At 46.0% G+C, this 16,069-nt stretch overlaps 1 protein-coding gene across 1 annotated transcript; it reads right to left on the bottom strand.

The window, feature by feature from the left end:
• Positions 1–285: 285 nt before the first annotated feature.
• Cd93 (CD93 molecule) lies at positions 286–6,954 on the bottom strand. The gene is made up of 2 exons (XM_057781541.1): positions 4,612–6,954; positions 286–4,371 (listed from the first exon to the last, which is right to left on the bottom strand). Exons 1-2 carry the CDS (start codon positions 6,729–6,731, stop codon positions 4,347–4,349), a joined length of 2,145 nt encoding a protein of 714 aa, XP_057637524.1. The 5' UTR covers positions 6,732–6,954; the 3' UTR covers positions 286–4,346.
• Between the last annotated feature and the right edge of the window lie 9,115 nt (positions 6,955–16,069).

Genomic DNA, 16,069 nt, shown 5'->3' with positions numbered 1-16,069 from the left:
ATGGTGACCGGGATGAGAATGCTGAATCTGGAAGGAGGAACAGGGTTTGCTCTCAGGTGCCTTGGACACTGTCCCCTTGCTGGGCAGTCTCACCAAGGGCACTTCCTGAGAGACAGCACCAACAGAGACCCCTGGCAGCATTCCTTCCAGTGAGAGACATGCCATCATCGGGGTAACTCTTTGCAAAGGGTAACATACATTTAATAATCACAAAGAATGTTCTGACACATACTTTAAATTGCCACAAATGACATCAAACAAACTCAAAACAAATATTTTTCAGATTTTATTAGGGTATGTGCACAACAGAAAGTTAAAAGATTGACAAAGCCACAACTTCTTGAAGGGGACCCAGAGTCTCCCTTCAAAATGTCATGTTGCAGCTCTAAGAAGACCAGTACCCTGTGAGCCTTCCCTCCCCCCAGCCTGGGAAACATTGACTAATCACTAAAGTCACTTCTGTCTGAACATTCCATAGTTTCAGGATCCATGACACCGATTTGATGCATGTATTTTAAAATATTTACATTCTCACTGAGTGCTCAGGGTGTGATTACTAACATGTACAACAGCCCACTGACAACACAGAACAAGACTGACCACGACACAATTCAAGTTTAAGCCCCAGCTGCCAATGGACTTCAACTCAGGGGGAGAACAGGTTAAAACTGCAGGAAGGAGCCACTTGACATGTTTCTGGAAGGATGGGAAGTCCAGAGGTCCCAACTGAAATAGATGGGTACTGCCAAGAACAGGTCATGTGACGTTATTTTCAACATGCCCTTAAGTGAGGGGTCATCAGGGCATCTAGTTGTTGAACCCATGGAGGATTGAGGTGTGTCTGTCCCTCTGTTTTAGTTGAGAAGTCTCACAAACCACCCAGTCAAGACCTGGTTTTGGGAGCCAGGGAACGGACAGATGTTTTCAGGGTGTCTCTCTCAGATTCCCATGCTAAACCCATTGTTGAAGGACATGGAAATATGCAGGGGCACTAAGCCATTCCACAGGTGCTAGAAAGCTACGCTTTCCTGTTTTCCTGATTTAGACAATGGGGAGTTAAGAAAAAAATAATAGGAAAAGACTTTCCTATATTTGCTTTAAAAATTTATGTTATTTTGAATTGAGTAACCTTTTGTCCTTTTTTGGTCAAAATCTCATCTCTATTCCTTTAGTTTTGCCAGAAATATTTATGGGAAAAGAGGATTGGAACAAAAAGACCTAATGATCCCATCCACCTATTGAAAGTTTGGTTGGTAAGAACAGTCCACAGAAGCATTCAAGGTTAGGAACTCAAAGAGGTTAAAAACTCCATGAGGAGAAATGTCCGTTTCATTCCACATTCTCCACCGTTCTGGAGAAGTGTCAGGACGGACATTTTCAGAGCTTTGCTAGTTTGTCCCTGGGTTCGAGGCTGAAAGAAAGCAGTTGTTTGCCCTCTGCCAGGTGGGATTCATCCAGTTACTGTCGCTGAGAAATGCCATGGGGACACACAGTGCTATGAAGTGGTTATGATGTTGGTGATGGAGGTAGTGGTGGCGATGATGAGCAGGTCACCAAAGCCCGAAAATGCCTACATCTGGGTTTACACCAAAGCCAGGCTAGCTAGATACGAGGGATACCTGGGGCCAGATTTCCTTTACAAACAGCATTCATGAGTCCCTCCCGAGGCATTTCTTTATGAGTAGTTCATTTTCTAAACTCTTCAAATTACTGCCTGTGGGGGTAGTGTATCACCTGTCTTTAATGATGAATAAAAACCAATGCAAAGGCCTAGGAACGTAGTTTCTGGAAAGCGCATGTCTAGCATACTTTCAGCAAAGGCTACCATCACCAGCACCACATAGAAGACAGAAAGGAATGACGGCCACCTGAAATTAAGGAATGAGAGGACTGAAGGCTTGAAAGTATTTCCTTCCCCTTAAACTCTCTGGAATTCTCTGGAAAATGAAGAGTGGGAGGAGATGAGTTAGTTCTAAATACAGTTTTTTTTTTTCCAGGTATGGACTGAAGCAGCATTTTCTCTGCATCCTCACAGGCAAGGGACTGTTCTGTCTCTGCTAACTGATTTGTTAGCCTAACAACCTTGGTCCCCTTTGGCCAACAGAAGTTCACTTATCTTCTGCTTGGCCTCTTAGAAGCTCTAACCCCAAATTTTCCAGTCTCAAACATGAGGACAACAAGAACAAATGGGAGGATAAAGCACTGGTTTAGGAAGGGTAGACGGCTCCACTGGCCTTGACACGTGAGGCATGGTTCGGCACAAAGCTTTGGCAGGTCAGTGGCTGAGAGAGCTCTACCCACATGGGAGGGGCTGAGACTGAAAGCACACTTTGAGGAACTGTGTTCATCAGTCTTCCCTGCTGTGGGTCCCACAGAGAAGAACCAGCGCCCCTGAGGGTGTTGGGGATGTCTACACCCTAAGTAGTTCTGGTCAGAAGCCTGAGCATAGACCAAGCAAGGCTATAGAGAATTTAGACTCATTCAATTTGTCCTCTTCACCTCAAGCCTTAAGTACAGATACTGCCATCTATGTAAAACCGTCCAGGCGATTTTACATATCTATGTAAAATCGCCTGGACGGTGGGCGCTGCTCTCTGTAATGGACTGGCTGCCAACCTACTGGCAACTATTGCCAGGGGTCCTGTGGCCAATGAAGTTCCCTGCCAATTAGACACAGCTTTGATCTCCCTTAGGTTCCAAACACCCAAATTACAACTGAAAGCCAGATGGTGAGCTGATTTTTAAATGCACAAATTTCAAGCACCCTACAGAGCTCCATCTTTTTCCCATCATCCTCCAACTTGTGGTTTGGGGGGGGGGTTGTTTTGTTTTTTTAAGATGTTTCCTTAACGCCACAGGCCTTGAATCTGCGCATTATTCATCTTCACTCCCCAGATGTCAACTTGAGGGATAGATGTATTTAAGACTGGAAATGAAGGGCACCCTGATCTGAGAACAAAGACTCGGGATCCCATGATGGAGACACTTTCCGTGTCTCAGCTTTCTAAGTAATAGAGGCAGAAGAAAAAAAAAAGCCAAACCTCCATGAGACAGACCTGTGTAGCTGCAACACCATCACCAGCAGCAAGTTTAAGGGACACTTTTGCAAATGCACACTTGGAAATAAGCATGTCAATCATAAAATGGCTCTAAGAAGTTTTAACGATTGGAAAATAGCCTCGCTGTTCTCTCTTCCCCTTTCCCTTTCCTCTGCATCTCCTTTTTTAAGCAAACAGAGAGAACCTTCTGGGTGAATAATCTTTGATTTGATGTGTGTCACACCCACAAAGCAGTGCGAAAGTCCTCCAGATGTACTCTTAACTGTGAACTGGGCTTCAGCTACATTGAATGACAATATTCAAAGCAGAATCCATCCATCACCTGGTTCGCACGTCTTCTTCTTACAGTCAGAACGAAAGCCTCCTATGCCAGCTTCCCAGTTAGGGATGGAGACAGGGTACCCTGCAGTGGAGTTGGGGCCTGTGCTGGCTCGAAGACAAATTGTTCTTGGGGTTTCGTTATCGTTTCTCAGTAGTCAAGCGTGTTAACATCAGTCCATTCAGATAATTTAGTTCATATATCAGTTAATTTAAACCCCTCCACTTCCTCCTGGATTCTGATGTTACCAAGGCCTCCCACTCACTTGAAGCAACTTTCCAGCTCCCAGCTCTACTTGCCCTAACATAAGCCCAAGAACCATCATAAAGCTCAGAATGACAGGGTTGGATGTCTAAACATCCTGCCCGCTTGCTCCTTAAGCAGTTGGTTGAACTTCCTCTCATTCTAACAGTTTCAACAATACTGAGGGGATTGAGGGGAAATGCCAGAAGGCAAATGTACACAAAGGCAGCTATCCTGAAAAAGTCCCCATAGGAAGGGTAGAGCCTTATTCTCACGAAGTTAAATAATGAAGTGATCTTGTTCTCTATGAAGGAAAGGAATCATTTCCATCCTAATTAGCACCAGTAGCTCCTTTTCTTCTCTGATAAATGAAGAGATAAGAAAAGTCTTTGAAGCCCTTCCACCCCTACACCCCCACCCCTGTTCTCATACCCTGATTGGGAAACAGAGGAACACGTTAAATCATTCGATTATGGATTTGAAAAGAGTATGTGAATGAGGCCTGTCAATAGCCTCAAAACTTCCCACAATGACAAATTCATGCCCAGGCATAGCAAAAAGGCAGCTGGGAAATACCTGTCCATCCCAAGTGCACCAGGAAGGTGCACACTCTTTGCTGAGAGTTCAGTCCAGTCTTTCAGATGATGTGGGTCCTCCCCATCATCCGGCAGTTAAAAGTTCTAAAAGCAGTGGCAGCTGCCAGTGTTTCTATGGCCACATTGTCTTCAGCAGTCTGTCCCAGGTGTTGGGCTGTGGGAAACAAAAGATTACAGTGTTTGAAGCCACGGAACCCTGTCCCATCTACATTTTTGGGTACCTTGCCTCCACTCCATGTGCACTGGCAGCACAGGCTGGCCTGGGATGCTGAAGTTGGGTTTAACATCAAATGGCCAGCTGGCTGTTTCTGTCTCTGCCTCCCAGGACTGTGTTCTGTGCCTCCCACCCCATATTTGCCCACCCCGCTACCCAAGCAACTTCTGGCTTCTTTACCTGTATTGGTTCTCCAGGGCTCGGCTCTCAGCTCGCTCTGGAACCCAGGAATAGCTGTCAGCTGCATTCTGGGGCTTCTTCTTCTTTTTTATCTCCTCCTTCTTGGCTCTACGTTTACGATAAATGAGAAGCCCTAAGGCCAGAGCCAGCAAGAGTGAGATGGCCACCACAGTGCCCAAGATGTAGAACAGAAGCAGCTTCTGTCCATCGGTGTCGCTGTCACTATGGGCCGACACAGAATCTTCATGTGTGGGCTTGCTGTGGCCAGTGGTCATGGGGAGGTATGTACCCAACTCCATCCAGACTCCAGATGCCTCACTAGCGACTGATATTTCTTGTGAAACAGAGGTAGTGGGGGGATCTGATGGGAAGGAGGGATGCCTTGTGGTGGGTCCTCCCTTGGAGACATCCTCAGAGCCTCTGGAAGAACTGGGCATTTCAGGAGGAGGCACAGAACTCCCCTTTATGTCACCTTCACCTTCCTTTTGGGGAGGCCTAGTTGATGGTTCTAAAGACACAGTGCCCTTGATACAAGAGACCCCATTAGGAGCCAGCTCCCAGCCTGGTGGGCAGCCACATCGGAAGGAACCCTCCAAGTTGAAGCACAGGGTGTCACATGCATTGTTCCTGGAGTCCAAACACTCATCTATATCATCACATTGGTTACTGTCTTCTCCAGACATGGTATAGCCAGTTTTACAGGAGCAGAAGAAAGAACCATCAGTGTTATGGCAGTGATGGGCACAGGGTGAGTGGGCAGCGGCACATTCATTCACATCCTCACAGGCCTCCTCTTTGGGGTCACTGGATTGGTAGCCCACCCAACATTCACATTCAAAGCCCCCAGGAGTGTTGATACATTCCTGGGCACAGGGGGAGTCCTGGCACTCATCTATATCCACACAGTGCACTTGGCTAGAGTCCAGCTGGTAGCCACTGGGACACTGGCATGTGTAGTTTTCGCTGAGGGGTACATAATGGCATGAGCCCCCTCCTGTGCATGGGTTGGAGCTACAGGGGTTCCGAGAAACACAAGTTACTAGGTCATCATGCAGTCGGAATCCAGGCCGGCAGCCACAGCGGAAGGATCCATCCCCACCTTCAAAGCATTCCTGCTGGCAGCCCCCATTGTTGAAATTGCAGCCAAACTTGGGGCTGACACAGAGGGGGCCTGAGCTGCCCCAGTGGAATACACCCGGAGTCTGAGTCTTTTCCTTGCACAGGAAGTAGTAGGTCTTACTCTCAGCCTCATCCCCACAGGCTACATTGGCTGCAGAGGCAAAAGGCACAGCCTCCAGGGAGGAGGTGGTGGCCTGGAAAGGGGTGGTATAGGTCACCTGGCCTGGACCACCCAGAGAGAGGGGACTGCACATGCCTTTGAAGTTGAACTTGCACAAGAAACCGTCAATGTTACCTGGACTCTCAGGAGTCCCACAGAGGCTCTCATACCATTTGGGGAGATGGCTGGGGTGAGGTGTCAAAGACAGGTCCAGTATCAAGGACACACAGCGCTTGGAGGTGCAGGATTTCTTGCTCTCTTTGTACCAGTTTGAATAAGCTGTGTCCTCTCCACCACCCACCCAACTGAAGCCCTTCATTGGCAAATCGTGGTACGTACACTTGCCCTTTTCTCGCTGGAGCCCGATCCAGAATTTGCCCATCTTGGCTTCCAAGGGTGGCTTGGTCTTCAAGAGCTGAGCCAGAGCTTGCTGGACATGCCGGGCCTCCTCCTCGCTCTTCACTGTGGCTAGATTGCCTCCATTCTCCTTGCAGCGGTTCTGGGCTTCAGCGGCGCTCAGCTTTCCCCAGTGGGCAGTATAGCAGGCGGTCCCCTCACACACGACAGCCTCTGAATCAGCAGCAGCCCCTGCCCAGGACTGGCCGAGAAGCAGCAGCAGCAGCAACAATCCTGTTGAGGTGGCCATTCTGCCGAGTGTCCTTCTGGGAGAGGCCAGACTCCCCCACAACGACAGCGGCCACCACTGAGTCTTGGAGCTTGGCACCCGGCTGGGCTCCGAGGGGAGCTGAGGGCTGTGCCTCTGCTGCCAAACCACCACAGCTCTGGCGCAGAGAAGGTTACAGACTCCAGGCTTTTCACGTCCCCCTGACCCAGGGCGCATCCTGTGCTCTAGTACTTCTTATTTCTCACCGGATGCTGGGGCTTCCTGCCGTGAATAGCGTTCTGACTCCTGTTGCCTTCATCACGGTTTTGTTGTTCTCAGGACAGTGTTGCTGGTCTCTGGCTCGGAGTTGTGGAAACACCGTGGGGAGTGCAGAGGAGCCAAGAGATATGGCTGCTTTATTTTGGGTTCACTCACTTTTCCCATAGCGTGAAGGGCCGCTGTGGCATGCTATCTAGTGAGCAGAGGCCTTGGGGGCTAGGGACATGAAAAGGATCATCCAAGTAACCCAAAATAAAATTCCACTTCAGATTGCAAACCACCAAAAGAGAAAGAAAAATATGTGAGACTTGAGACACAAGGCCACGGAGAGAGAGTTTTCAGCCTTTTTTAGAAGCAAGCTAGATCTGGTTTTTCCCTATCTTGTGCCTCCCTTCTGTTTGTGGGACTCTTTTTTCCTTTATTCTTCCAATCATGAACTTTAAATAGATAGGCAGTTTTTAAATAGGATTTGGGCCATGGGAATTTCTGAATTTTTAACAATGCCAAGCTTCCTGAGAACAAGAAACCAAATTGGGTGAAAAATAGGCCGTTTTCAGGGTTTCCTAGAGCATTGTGAAGTGCTAGGGTCACAAGAAAGATCAGAAAGACAGGAAAATGAACCTGCCCTCCCTTGAGGAAGGGGTCACATGTCTTCTACCCCAAGGCTTAGGGGGAGTTCACAGACAGAGCCATGGAGGGTATTACACCTCACAAGTGCCTGGACTAAAGCCTCCCCACTCCCCCATTCAAAAATCCTTTACCCAAGCCAGCACTGAGATGGTGGAAACTGTTTAATTGTGCCCGCTCACTGTGCTCCACCCCGCCCCAGCTAGACTCAGAGAAAAAGTTTTGGAGCAAGAGATCAAGTGCAGCACTGTCAGAAGGAGCCCACACAGATGATCTAATGAGTCCAGCCTCCTGAGACAAGACATGGGAAAAACCAACCAGAGTCCTCCCAACTGAGGCTCTGGGGAAGCTCTTAAGTTCCCCTCTATGGTCTGCAGCTGGTTACCCTGTTCTCTAACTTTGTCTTGAGGTTTCTTTGTAAATTCCAGCCTTGGCCGACCAGACCATGTGCCCCTTCTACAGGCAGGGGCGAGGCAGGCAAATGTCCTGATAGTTATTCGTTGACCTACATGCAGTTTCTTCCTCCAAAGGTGGCCACTGTTTGGCTGGGACTAGAGTGTGGTCGTGACATACTAAGAGAGCAATCCAACAGAACACAGAAGTGACAGGTTTGTGTTACCACAGATCCCGGTGTTAGACCCAGATTCACAAAGTCCCCCCAAAACCAACAAGGAGATAGAGTCTCATATTTAAAAGCAAAGAGCCTTTATATTATGCAAGTTTGCAAACTCGGTCTCTCCACATGTCCAATGTATTGGAATAAATGGAGAGCCCCGAGTTAGAGTTGGGTTTTTATAGTAGTAAAAATGGGGGTGAGAGATTTCTAAGGTTCAGGACCCCTGATTGGCTGACATTTGTCTAGGGGTGTCCTGGTGAGTGTGCTGGCAGGTGATCCTATCTACAACGGTTGGGACGTTAGGCATTTCCTTTAGGTGGTCTGTTCTTGGGTGGTGCTCGGGCAATCTCAGTTTGTGGTTCTTCCTGCAACCAAGTATTGCTTCAGGGTAAACTACTGAGATTCAGGCCTCCATTAAACTTATCAATGGCTGAGTCCTACTTTGGCAGGTGATAATGGTTGGAAGAACTTCTTTTGGGTGGTCTGTTTCTATTTAGCTTATCACGGCTGGTTCCTACACCCAGAACCAATGGGAAGTGGGAGTTTAGAGACACTGAAAAGGAGAGGGAGGGGCAGAGAGAGAAGGGGGAGGGGGCAGAGAGAGATGGAGGAGGAAGAGAGGAAGAAAGAGAAGGAGAGAGAGAGAGAGGGAGTATCAAAATCTTTACTGGGGTTCAGGATGTTGTCTAGGTAGGTTTTTTAAAAGCAGTACCATCTGGGGTTCAGAACAAATAGGAAGGATTCCCAAGGATTCACTTAAACCTCTTTCTCAGGTGTCCATAGAATTCCATCCACCTTTATCAACCTGTTCACCTAATTTAATCAGCCATCCTCTACCTACTCAGCCATCCACCAATCCTTCCACCTACTCACCCATCTACCAGTATGAGAACTTTTCATGGTGTATGCTAGGCTAAACACTAAATTCCAGGGAGGCTTTCTTGCCTTCATGATTTCAAGTATGTATAAATTTGAATAATTGGTATAAAGTCACTTTATTGAAGTCAACATAAGGCGAAGTACAGGGTGGCAGAAAAGACCATTATCAGGGTCCTAGCCTGGTAGCAGGAGGTAGGCATTATGGAAGGGGACAAGACAGACAATGGAGTAAGATTCTATGGCAGTGGTTCTCAACCTTTCAAATGTTGTGACACCCTATTTCAGTTCCTCATGTTGTGGTGAGGAACCCAACCACAAAATTATTTTCGTTGCTACTTTTTAGCTGTAATTTTGCTACTGTTATGAATCATAATGTAAATATTTGATGTTCAGGGCAACAGATATGCAACTCCTGAGAAAGGGGATCATGACCCACAGGTTGAGAACAACTGCTCCAAGGGATTATATATAGTATAAATATTATATATACACATATATAATATAAGGGGTGTGTGTCTGTGTAGCTAAGAATGGTGTCCATGGGGGAAGGAGCATACATCAAGGCCTTGTGGACAAGAGAATGAATGTTGGACCGTAAGCCTTGAGTCTGGGGTATGACAGACAGAATACAGAAGATGGAGCCCTGTGAGGCCAAATGGTTTGAGATTTTCTTTGGAATCTTTTGGAGAAAACCAAGAAGACATCATAAGACAATTTTATAGACCAAGGGTACTGGTGTTATAGACCACTCAGCAGGTAAACTTGGGTTTCCAGGACAAGAAAGAGATATATGGACTGAGCTTGTCCTGGCTTGGGGTCAATAGGTTTGAGAAATGTTGAAAATTCAGAGTCAGCTGCTGTTGGTGTTGTGTGCTGTGAGGTATGGGGTGCTTCTTTGGCTCCTGTTGATAGCTATGGTCCTAGAAGTCCGTTTCCATTGGAAGTGAGGATGTGAGGTCTGGGATGGAGAACAATGGAAAGGCATACTTCCTGGTGTCAGCATCTCCCAAGTCCTCTTTCTTATTGAGGACCTACTTCAAACTCTCAGTTCAGCCCCAGAGAAAAGGAAGATCCAGACTGGAAGGAACTAGGAAGGTGGTGTCCTTGGCTCCAGGGCTACGGTTTTGGGCTTGATGAAGTTCAATACTCACCTTGTACCTCCTAGAGAATATAGGTTTCTAAAGGCAGGTCACTTCTTAATATTTATAATAACTTTGGTTTTGGGTGGCAACATGGGATAGCATTGATTCATAACCTTCTCCTGGTCGAGATATGTGACTGTTCAGTCCAGGACCAATTCCTTCATTAACTCAACACCCTACAGGAGTTTTCCAGCATATCCCATTGTTACAACTTAAAGACATAGGCTGACATATTACATGGGGAAGTGCTTAGTCTTACTGCAACTTGATAAGGCATGTTTTATTGATACTCATAGGAGACCTGCTCTTTCTTGCATGGAGAAGAAAAAGAAGAGGATTAGAGGGTAGGATGGGAGAACGAGGGTTTGGGTGTAGGAGGGGAGGATGAGGGGAGAGGCTGTGATGGGATGTAAAATTAATAGATGAATAAAAATGACACAGGCTGAATGAGTAGCTGACAGTTTGTTAACTACTCTGGCCCACAGATTTTTGCCTATATTTCTTAGGTGACATATCTTGGTCTTCTACAAAGGAACTTCCAAATCTACTATTTTCCCTTAGCCACATGTATCGTATCAATATCTTAAACAGGGCAGTCATCTCGGAGGAAGTGTGATTTGCTTGTATACCCATTAGCATGGGAAGATGTTTCTGCAACTCACACTACAAAAGAGATTCATGATTCCCAGTGGTCTGGCTGGCTTGACCTCAGTTTTTACCTCTCCCTTTTGTAAATAGAGACAGAATCTGGGCCACAGTAAAATCCTGTCTTATTCTCCCTTCTAAAATAAGGGGGAAAGCTGGGAAAGAGCAGCACGGGGCTTCTGGTGCTCACACGGTAGGTCTGACAACACACCTCATAAAGCCTCTCTCTGAAGCACACATATGAACTTGTCCACAAAACATACAAAGTAATTCTCCTGGTTATTCACATCTCCTTTTTACTAACTGTCCTCCTCCTCTTTTTCCTCCTCCTCTTAAGGCAGGGTCTCAAGGAGCCCAGATTCCCTCCAAGTTGCCACATAGCAGAGAATGATCCTGTACTTCCCATCCTCTACCTCAAAGTGCGGGGGTTACAGGTGAGCACTACCACAGGTGGCCATCCTCCCTTGCTTGTGGAAACCTGTTGGGCTTTGTTAGGCTGATCTACTGAGGAGGTGGCAGACTTCACAGGGAGCCCAGGGTATGCCTGAGATCTCAGGAGGGGGTGGCAGTCCTTGGATAGGATCTGGCTGCTGCTTCTCAGGTGTTTACAATAGGTTGAATGAAAACCTTGAGGAACTTTGTGGTACCTCACGAGCTAAAATCCCCCATGGATACTGGCTGGCCACAGTGCAGATTTATCAAGCTTCTCCAAGGACTTATCCTTAAATAGCAGGAATCAGCAGCAGCTCAAAGTCCAAAAGAACTTTCTTTGTCAGGTCTTAGAAAAAAATGTCACATCCACTGTTGTAAAACTATCCCAAGTCTGGAGGGTGCCCGGAGTCTTGGTCTCAAGTTATCTGTTTCTACTCTGCAGGCTTGCTGAGTACTCTGAGCTTTCTTTCTGACTTGATTTTAAAATGTTTTTCCCATCACGCTGGGAGTGGAATGTTCTGGTCTGTAATCTGGGGACAGTTCCGTCTCATTTGGTAGAAGATTAGTTGCTTGGTGGTCATTCAGGCATCTATTTGGCTTCTCTTTTTTTTTTCTGCAAGGTCTAGAAACAGCCTTCCTTCTTCTCAGCGGTAGCCTCCCTCTGGTTCCCCCACTACACCGTGCCCTCTCCCCCCCCCCCCCGGTGCATGACCACTCTCCTCAGTGTGTTTCTTCTTCCGTGAATGCCCATTGAGCACCCACTGTGCACTTGGAAGCATCTCTACATGGCGTGAGGGCTTGGGCAGCACTGCATTGTGAACCTTGTAGCAGATGGGATGGAGAAGGGGGAAGAGAATAGCCCCAGTGACCTCAGCAGCTGCAGGTTTCCAAGAGCAGAGGGGTCAGCACACCCCACAGGGGGCCCCACCAGCAGCTAAACACCACCGGGTGGTGCAGGCTGAACACCTAACAGATGCCAGGAAGCAGGTGGTGATTCGTGTGCAAAAAATTTCAAATTGATGAAAACAAAGCCAGGTCTTTTATTTAAGTATTTTAAAATTTTTTGTTTGGTTTGGTTTTATGTGTGCGGGTATGTACGTGTATTTATATGTGAACCTGCCTGGGATGTCCAGAGACCAATCTCAAGGTCCTCAGGTGGCCCTCACCTTGTGAGACTGTAGGATATAGTCTTCCTCTGAGACTTGGAGCTTGCTGGTTAAGCCAAGCTGGCTTGCTCGCAAGCCCCTGGAATTCGCCTTCCTCTGCCTCTACAGCTGGGATTACAGATGTGCACTGCTGTGTTTGTCTCTATTTGACTTCCAGGCACGGAACTCAGGTCTTTATGCCTAAATGGCAGCTTTTCAACTAATCTATCTTCCCAGATTTTCCTTGGTTTTTGGAGACAGGGCCTCATGCAGTAAGGTCAGGTCTCAAACTCACCTTGTAGCTAAGGCTATCCTTAAACTCCTGATCTTCCTTGGACTAGGATTACAGGCATGTACCAACATGCTCAGCCTTTTTAAAGATTATCTTTTGATTTCTGTTGTGTCTCAGCAGGGTAAGCCCCTTCCCCCGTCAGGAAAGCCTTTGCTGGTCTAATCTTTAGCACTGTGATCCGTCATTGTATCACCAGTGCACAAGTAAGCCTCACACGAGGCTCTCTTCGTTACGTATTCTTTCATAAGCAGAGGTTAATTTAGAGACCACAGCTGCACAGCATGTCTGCCTCTGTGACCTACTCTGTCAACTAGTGAGGGCTTAGCTCCCTAACTCACACAGAAGCCAGGACTACCCAGAATCAGGATTTCGCAAAACGTAACAACTTTATTGAAGGCCACCAAGATAGCTCAGTGGGTAGAGGCACTTTTTGACAAGCCTGATGACCTGAGTTTGAGCCCAAGGACCCATATTGAAGAAGGAAAAACTGACTCGCCTAAGTTCTCCTCTGACCCAGACATAATATACAAACACACACATACACACACATGCACACACAAATGATGCAGGAAGGTCATTTGTCAATAAACAAACTGCCTTGGCCCATTTGATAGGCTACCCCTTAGGTGGGTGGAGTAGACAGAATAGAATGCTGGGAGGAAGAGGAAGTGAGCTCAGATGCAAGGCAGCTCCTCTCAGAGACAGACGCCATGCTCTCCTCTCCAGAGCAGACGCGATGAAACTCCAACCCAGGATGGATGTAGGCTAGAATCTTCCCGGTAAGCGCACCTGGGGTGCTACATACATGAACAGAAATGGGCCAAGCAGTGTTTAAAAGAATAGAGTTTGTGTGTCTTTATTTTGGGGCATAAGCTAGCCAGGCAACCATGAGCCGGGCTATGGGAAGAGGCCCGCAGCTCCCTACTACAGATGGCGCCCAACGTGGGGCACTGAATCTACAGAAAGCCTGAGAAAGCTTGGGAAAGAATAGAGTAAAGCGTTTTTTCTTGTTAGCAGCAATTTCTTGGGTCTGCTCTGCTTGCTAGATGCAAGCAAGTACTCTCATCTAAGAGAGGCTTCCTGACTCAGCTTCAGCTGTGAAACCTTGCAGCTCATTTAAGAGGTCCTGCCATGAAACACTTAAAACGGTGTTGGTGAAAAGCTGAAGGCATGCTTTTCGGTTTTCAGCCATAGCAGGAAAAAAATTGTGCTGTTTTAAAATGCCGGCTTTCTGGGCCATCCTGCCAGGGCAAACTCTGACTGTTTGAGGCAGGAGGGCTGACTACAGAGAGAGGACTTGAATGTTGTCTGTGGATATAGTATTGCAGCTTGTTTGCTGGCAAGGACCTTGAAACGCCACAGAGTTGTGGTGATAAACATGGCTACAGCCGGTACCTCAGCCATGAGGCTGGAAAGCTAAGGAATGGCTGAATCCAGCCGTCAAAGCCACGGCTTTCATCCTACTGATATTGCTTGGTAAATTAAAGACTCATTTGGTCAGAAAAAGAGAGATATACAGTAAAGAGAGATTCAAAGACAAAGAAAACTTTAAATGATTTACAGTGTGTTTAAAAATATATGCAGGCTGAAAGATAAAGTTCTTAAAAGTAAAATAAGGAAGAAAGAGAGTAGTTGGGTGTGGTAGTACACACCTTTAATCCCAACACTTAGGAGACAGAGGGAGATTGACCTCTGTGACTTCAAGGTGTGGTAGCACACGCCTTTAATCCCACTGCCTGGGAGGCAGAGACAGACAGATCTCTGTGAGTTCAAGGACAGCTTGGTCTAAAGAGTTATTCCAGGACGAAGATATACAGAAAATATAAAATAAAAGTAAAAGTAAACAAAATAGAGTTAAAATAAAGCTGCACAAAGATGGAAAATACACAGAGAATCTTGATACTGTATGCTATTATGCTCTCTTTGAATTGTTTGAATGCTGAGGAAAGAGCAACATCTGCTAAAAGATATTTGTTTATAAATGCTGCTGAACTAATCCAAGATAGATATTTTCAAAATACCTTGACTTCAGAATTTGGATCTAAGGATATGATACTTTGGAAAAGAGTTTCTTCTTTTGTTTTCACAGAAGATGAGACACTGTGGATTGCTTCTTTGATCACGATATGGTATGATAGACCACGCCCTCCTGAAGGGTTGCTGTGAACACCCTTAAAAAATTGCTTCGCTCAACTGCCAACTGAGATGAACCTAGCAGACAGGTTATCCCATAAAAGACCCGAATAACAGCGCCCCCATTCAGCAGGAAGCAGTTTGGAGAGAAAAAACTGCGCCCATGTTCCCATATATTGTTTATAAATGTTCTTTTACATTTAAAGGGGGAGATGATATAGATGTGAATAATTTGCATTGATATGAATCTTGGTTTACTGATATTAATTTAAGGTCAATTTTATTATATGTATATGTATTTCTGATATTGATTAAGGTATTGTGATTGTGTAGTTCACTTAAAAATGTAATGTCTATAGGTTGTTAATGGATAATTATCAATAATAGTCAAGTTTGTAGTCATGTTAGATTTTCTAGATGTGCATGCTTATATTTTAGATAGACATTCTTCATATCTTTCAAAGATTATAAAATATGGCATTTTAAGTGCTTTAATAACTTAGGGTTTTTCATGACAATGAGACACTCTGCTCCTGGCAGCACCAATCTACTTCAAGAAGAAAGAAGACGGGCATCGAAGAGGCACCTTATGGAGTTTGATAGCCATTTGGGCAAGAAACTGCTCTTGCCTGGACTATTTTATAAACTGGACACAAAGAACCCGCAGAGAGAGGACTGCTGAACTTGCCTAAAGGTGAGATGATCTTTCGGGGTTCCTGATTCATGAAAGAGTCTGCGAGACATTCTGCAGGACACAGCAGATAGTGACTGAACTGCCTTTAAATTTCCTGCTTCATGGAAACGTCTCTGGATACTATGGACCTTTAGGCCGAAGATGGATGCCCCAACGGTACAGAGGAACTTTGGGTGACTGTCCAGGCAGTGAGATGTCTCTGTCATTTCTAGAGTTTAGAAGTTGCTTACTTTTTGTTTGCTTAAGTAATATTGTATTCTTCTGGAGTCTTTGATGGAGTTGAATAATAGATAGATAGTTATAGTTATAGTTTTCCTTAGTTATGATAAAGATAAAAGAGATGTAAATATTGTAATTTTGACTTGATAACTGTTTTGTTATATGTAATTTTGCTATGTTAAAGTTAAAGCCTTCCTTTTTTTTGTTTAAACAGAAAAAAGGGAAATGATGCAGGAAGGTCATTTGTCAATAAACAAACTGCCTTGGCCCATTTGATAGGCTACCCCTTAGGTGGGTGGAGTAGACAGAATAGAATGCTGGGAGGAAGAGGAAGTGAGCTCAGATGCAAGGCAGCTCCTCTCAGAGACAGACGCCATGCTCTCCTCTCCAGAGCAGACGCGATGAAACTCCAACCCAGGATGGATGTAGGCTAGAATCTTCCCGGTAAGCGCACCTGGGGTGCTACATACAT

This window comes from Chionomys nivalis, chromosome 9, assembly GCF_950005125.1.
Source record: "Chionomys nivalis chromosome 9, mChiNiv1.1, whole genome shotgun sequence".
NCBI lineage: Eukaryota > Metazoa > Chordata > Mammalia > Rodentia > Cricetidae > Chionomys > Chionomys nivalis.
The sequence above is the reverse complement of the archived record's forward strand: the minus strand, read 5'-3'. Positions and strand labels throughout refer to the sequence as shown.